General features: G+C 42.3%; 1 protein-coding gene across 1 annotated transcript in view; it reads left to right on the top strand.

The window, feature by feature from the left end:
* Positions 1–42: 42 nt before the first annotated feature.
* Positions 43–6,792, top strand: part of tfam (transcription factor A, mitochondrial) — a 22,139-nt gene continuing 15,389 nt past the window's right edge. Inside the window, exons 1-3 of the mRNA XM_050059176.1 lie at positions 43–671; positions 4,185–4,333; positions 5,904–5,974. Coding sequence (XP_049915133.1) covers positions 586–671; positions 4,185–4,333; positions 5,904–5,974 — 306 coding nt within the window. The 5' untranslated portion in view covers positions 43–585. The remainder of the gene's footprint in view (positions 672–4,184; positions 4,334–5,903; positions 5,975–6,792) is intronic.

Genomic DNA, 6,792 nt, shown 5'->3' with positions numbered 1-6,792 from the left:
GTTCATTATCGCCACCGCATGGACATATTTTTCGTGCACCACTGCAATGCATTGTGGGTGATATACAGCTCTGGAGTGACCATCGTTGTTGACTCGATCACTCAGCCCTCAAGGGTCGATCTCACCAAGTTCACTTCAGCTGTTTAGAGAAATGGAACAGCCCTATGGTCGGAGTTCAGGAAGCGATGTGATGGCGGATGTAGTGGATGTAGTGTGTCCCAATAGTATGCATACTGCATGCATACTGCATACTACACTACATACTTTTTAAGGGCAGCTGCAGTACATACTAAAAGTATATAGTAGAAGTATGCGATTTGGAACGCAGGGCCGGCTTAAAATAAGGTTTTTAGCGGAAACGGAAGTAAACCGTCTTGACCTTTTCCCACAATGCACCGGGAGAGTCTGAGGGCGCCTTTTGCATCAAGTTTGCAGCTCATACATATCAACAAGGAGGAGGGGAAGAGGCTCAACTTCAGTTAAACCGTCTAATGCGTAAATTGAACAGCACGCTGGTTTGCGTTTGACAATACGTTTGTCTTTCATCCCTCTGCTTAGAGATTTTTAACGTCTTTTCTCACCGACATGGCTCCGTTCAACTTAATGACAGCAGGTGTTAGCTGGTTGGCTAAGTCCTTCAATGTCTTCTCCTGTACAAGCACTCTGGCAAGGTAACTTGGCTAACCTAAAGTTACTCTAACGTTACTGTGTTAGCTTGCTCAAGTTGTGGCTGAGCTAAGTTAGCAGGCTAGCTTTAGCTTGCTCTCTTGGCAGTCCGCATAACGTTACTGTAAGCACGCTTTTTCATCATCAAAATGAGATACTGTAACGGAAAAAATGTGATGTGGAAAGAGTAGCAATAGCTAGTATTAGGATAAGTTAATTGCTCTGTGACCCCCGTAAACTATGTTACAGCTTACATTGTTATTTAACAACTGTCAGTGACTGTCAGAGCCACTCTTTGACGCGTTGATTTAGATAACAGTTCATATTAAAAAGAGTAGTAAAGCTTTGGATGTGAGGAGTGTTAACTAACAAGACATATAGGGCGTTTGTGTGGTAATAGGAAAGACGGCTTGTTAAGCCAAATCTTAAATGGACTTTACATTACATTAAAAGTAGTGCGCGTGTGGTTGGGTTAGGGCTCGAAGTGGAATAACTGTCTTCAGGTGCAGCAGTTTAAGCCTCTTGCAGTTTGATGCTGTGACTTTTTTGTAATAGAGAATATCTTTAGGCCATAATGTACATACAGCATAATACCAAACGTTTATAAAACTTATAAACATCTCCATCCACATTGAAAGAAGTGCTGCTTTGACATGTAAGATGTATGCTTAAATAATTAGTTAATAACAGGGCTCCCACAGTCCTGGAAAAGTATTGGAATTTCACAACCACATTTTCCAGGCCTGGATAATACATGAAATTAGTTAAAACCATTGAGAAAAAAAAGTCATGAAAAGGTTTTGAGAGTTTGTCCATGAAAATGTGTTGGAACCTGGTACTAAAAAATGTGTTTAAGGCCGCAACTAATGTTTATTTTGATTGCAATTGATTGCAGATTATTTCTTTGAGTAATTTCTTTTAGTAATTGGTTGTATAGCCACTGAAATGTCAAGAAACAGTAAAAAAAAAAGAAAAGTCCAGCACAACTTCCCAGGGGGTTTCAAGATACAAGAGGCTTTGGCAATTTTACAGTCATGTAACAGACATACAGAGAATTGACCCACGGTGCAGACAGTGCAAAAAGTCTAAAAGTGTAAATAAGAAAGTCAAAGAGAATAGAAGAGGTAATACAAATATGAAAATGAAGTTAAGGTGAAAAACTCAAAGATAGTTTACATTAAAAAATAACATTGTTTGAGAATGTTTGGTGATTTTTTTTTTTTCACTGCTTTTGCTTGAAAAAGTCAGAAATACAAAGTTCCCACTGTCATGGAAAACCTGGAAAAGTCTTGGAATTTCACAATCACATTTTCCAGGCCTGGAAGGGACATGGAATTTTTAGGAATGCACGCTAATATTGGTTAGGTATCAGCCAATATTGGCTTTAAAATTAACTATCAGAATCGGCCAACATGCTTTTTCTTATTTTGCACAATGACTGAATATTACTTTGAAAAATATTGTATTTCATGTATTCATCTACCATCAGGATAAGAGTATGCATGCATAATATGTTAAATCAACTACAGAGGAGACTTGATCACTAAATTAGGTGGGGGGAAAAATGGTTATATCAATGGCGATATTGGTATCGGTTACCTGCCGAATAAGTTGTTATTATTGGCATATCAGATATAGGCAAAAAATCCAATATCGGGCATCCCTGGGAATTTTGTTTTGTTTTGTATAATGCAACATAACTGTTGACTTAACATAGCTTTGATACTATATGCGTTGATGTGTGACAGGGTTTTCTCACTGGGTTTGCCTCTCTCTTTCTGTGTGCCAGCTAGCTGAAATTATGTCTGAAAAGAGTTTGAATCTGATATGGTCTAGTAAAGTCGGGCAAGTGGGGGGAAAAAGATTTAAGGGTCCTTGAAAAGTCATGAAAAAGCTTGGAACTTTTGTCCATGAAAATGTGTGGGAACCCTGGAAATGATACTCATTTCTATCACAATAGTTGCTTTTTTTCTTTGTTAATATCAACTAATCTATCAGCTGTTTGACCAATCATTTCAACCCTAGAGATCTTCAACCTGTGTGTTCTGTTACTCTGGAATAGGTAGCCTAAGGGGGCTTTCACACCTGAAAGTCTGGACCAAGGTCCGTGTTTTTGCTACATTGTATACATTTGGTCCGGTTGGTTTGGTTTCACACTACATTAAGGCGACCGGACCAAATGACATATTGATGTTAACTACGTGGCCTCTAGTTTCGCAGACCGGGCGAGGGGGAGGCGCAGCGCACCTGCGCTTCGCCAACTAGGTGTTTTGCAAGTTTGGCACACCGTGCGCCTGGCGCAGCTACTCCTCTTTCCCACCTCTGTCCCTCCTACTTGCGCAAGTCGGAAAGAGGGAGGAGAGGAGGCGTGGAGTGGGTTTTACACAGCCGATTCACATCACACCAATCAAATGAACCCCTCTCCTCGCCCTTAAATGCGCCGCGCGGAGGCGTAATGAGAGTTTACTCAATTCGCCATGGCAGAAGAGAGCAGCAGCGTCCTCCTCCTCCTCGCAATAATGTTATCCATCTTTGTAGATCATGTTAAGCAAGAACATTTTAACATTTGTATGGCAATCACATGAAGCACGTAAACCCTTAAGACACCGAACATAACTTACAATTTGTTGACAGCGTTTCTCTCGTGTGCGCGCGCGCGCTCTTTTTCTCTCTCGCAGTCTCACTCTGTTTCTTTTCTTTTGACTTTTCTAAGATGACAGATGCTGAATATATACTCCCTATCTGATGCTGTGGCTGTTTGCGGTTGGCTGAGAGGGATGTGAACTCAGTTTGCAGCTGTATTAATCAAATCAGGTTGGGTTACCATTATGTGTGCCAAACGGTGCCACGCAGCAGCAGTGGTTTTTGTCCCCCTCAATGTATATGTTGACTACGGCCCTGTCATGCATGCATAATTAGGCTGCAGTTGTCTGGGTGCGCAAAGGTGAAGTGCGCTGGTCTTGTCATCCAAAGTTTGATGGAGTGTCAGCTGGACAATATGGAGATATTTGAATCTTGAAAGCCGGACTACAAATGTGGATAGACAGGGAGAAACACACGCAAGCCTAAGATGTGGTAAGATACGGTATTCCTCACTATATGAAGTGACTGATAACAAGATCTGTATAATGGGTTGAGAACAGAGAAGAACAGGTGTGAATTTGGACCCACTATGCGTCGTTTGGGTCCATAGGGTTAAAGGTTTTAAAGTCCGAACTATCGAAAAAAAAAAGCTTTTACACTGCAAAAGTCCGAACCATGATTTCGTTTGGTCCGGACAGAGACCACCTATTTTGGTCGGACCAAATTTCGGGTCTTTGGTCCGGACCATGGTCCGGATCAAACGGAAAAGTCCTAAAGTCCGGACCAAACGAGGTAGGTGTGAAAGCACCCTAAATTGCTAGCTATGTGCATGGGGTTTTGTGTAAAGTTCTCTCCAGTAGAAAGAATGGATGGTAGGATGTTCTTTGCATTCCATCATATTTGTGTGTGTGTGTGTTTGCACATGTGTACTGCAGGTGCAGGTGTACCAGTGTTCTCCCAGCTACATACATCAACCAAGTGAAATGTCTGAGCTCCCAGGCAAGCGGTCCTCCAAAGAGGCCTCTGAACGGGTACATGAGATATGTAGTGCAGCAGAAGCCACTCATGATCAGGAACAACCCAGGTAAATCTGCAACACCTTATACCTCAGAGGTAGCTTAAGTTATTGATTCCATAAACTTGCTGCACTGAAGTGACAGTAAGTGCTTGTAGTACAGTATGCAGTGTGATAGAAACTAGGGCTGTCACTTTTTCAAAAAATCAAGGTCAAACGAATCTAAAATGAAGTGCGGCGCTCTTTATTTACAATATTACCTGCCGACAAGAACACACGCTCAGAGCGCATAGACGTTCCTGGCACACACAGGTATTTACAGGCCAGCTTTGAGAGTTGTGGTTACCTGTTGCACCCTGTGTCTCTCCACCAAAGCAGGGTTGCTGTCTGCTACCTCTACTAAAGTCACTTGATTTATACAAGTCCCCAAACAGGCTCCCCATCCCACCCAGGGCAGCAGCTGCCTATTCTCCCTCTTGCCCTCTCGCCATCTACGGTGTAGAACCCAAAATACTTCCACACGCTGCTTCTCAGATGTTTTGGTGTTGTGATTGTCTGCTCAGGACGGCTTTGTTGCTGTTGTCCTCCATTTACGTAGCAAAACAACACATTAACATTGGCTTCGTTTAGTGATAGGTCAGTAGGTCATGCAATAGGTCAACATGATAGTGAATTCTCAGAGCGCCCTGTTGGATCACAAGGCAAACTACATCAAATTGTCTGATGCACCTATAGAGACTGCAGCCAAAATTTCAAACAGGTAATTACAGCTCGAACATGAACTTTTCACCTCATGTCCTAACGAATGTTCGAAACTCGAATCAAAAGTGACAGCCCTAATAGACTTGTGATTAGGGCTGCCACGATTAGTCGACTAATCGATGACTAATCGACTATTAAAATAATCGGTGACTATTTTAGTAGTCGACTAATCGGTTTAAGTCATTTTTCATAGAAAAGTACTATAAAAGTACCCCAAAATACTCTTACTGCAGCTTCTTACGTTCAGATATTGGCAGCTTTACGCACTCTCCCGTGACAGTGAACTAAAACCCTTTGGCGTGAGTATGAAACAAGACATTAGATGACGTAATTTTGGGGTTTGGGCGAGACAGACCGACATTTTTCAACATTTTAACACATTTTTCGATGAAATGATTAGTCGACTAATCGAAGAAATAATCGACAGATTAGTCGACAATGAAAATAATCGTTAGTGGCAGCCCTACTTGTGATTTAATTAAAACTCATTAAATCACAATGAAATGTAATATCAGAGCACATGGCTAAGCTAGATCAGTCTGAGATTTCTCTGTCCTGAGTCAATGACTCAAATGCTCCAGTTCTGTTAGGGCTGGGTGATATGGTCTAAAAAAATATCTCAGATTTTTTTCACAACAAATCCGATTCACGATTTAAATCAAACACACCCCCCCCCCACTTAAAATCAAGTGAGCGTGAGCCCACTCTGAACTACGGGAGCCCAGCGGGGAGCGTCAGTGGCGGATGTTAAAGAGAAAATCGATTTTCTTAAAAACAAATCGACCTAAACTACAAATTCGATTTAATCAATAAAATCAATTTATCGCCCAGCCCTAAGTTCTGTTGTTTATAATCATCTTAAAATTGTTGCCCTCAGAAATCAAAGCAGTGGATATCATCAGGATGATCGCCCAGCAGTGGAGAACGATGAGCCCAGACCAGAAACGGGTATTTTACTCCTCTACTTGTTGAGTAGTATAAAGTGTATGCCTTTTATTCAAGTATTTTATCCTGCCATGAGTCCAGACAATGTAGGTTAAAACGGTGGTTGCATGGGGCAAATCAACTCTTTAGCCCCTTTTGCATTGCCAGATTTTCAGCGAATGTTGGGCAGTTTTGCAGGCAAGTTGCCAGCGTTTAGACACACAGAGGCGGATTGGCGAGTTGTTCCGAGGTGCCTAATTTTCCACGTAGGGGTAAACATATTGGCGGAACCTTTTTGGTCACAACTTCCCTCGGAGTACGACACTGTTTACGTCCAACACTGAGCTACACGTTTTGTTACTTGCTCATGCCCCCCATTGCCTTGAAAAAGGCACATTCTGTATGAACAAAAGTAGGCAGGCAGCATTTGGTTGCACTCTCCGATTTTGTTTTTTATACTACCAATGGTGAACGAAGACTGATGGGGCTTTCCTGCAAATTTGCACAATTCCTATTTAAAATGGGCTTTTGATGCTGATTAAGGGGCCGTTCAGATGTAGCGTCTTTTGCGCGCACAAATCCATTAGTTTCAATGTAGACGCGCGTCAAGCGCGCTCACAATCCAAAGCGATGCCGTAGCGGCGCGCATTCAGTGCGATGCGCCTGTTTTTTCGTGCGCGTCCATGGTGCACAGAGATGGAAAAATCTCAACTTTTTCGAATGCAGCAAGCGCACTGCATGTCATGTGATAAGAATTAACCAATCAGCTCCACGGACCTGCTTCTTCCTTTCCGTCCAACGGACTTCACAACATCCGGTGGTGGGAAAGGCAGCAAGCAATG

Source organism: Epinephelus moara, chromosome 13 (assembly GCF_006386435.1).
Source record: "Epinephelus moara isolate mb chromosome 13, YSFRI_EMoa_1.0, whole genome shotgun sequence".
NCBI classification, from domain to species: Eukaryota; Metazoa; Chordata; class Actinopteri; order Perciformes; family Serranidae; genus Epinephelus; species Epinephelus moara.
This window is presented reverse-complemented; position numbering and strand designations above follow the sequence as displayed.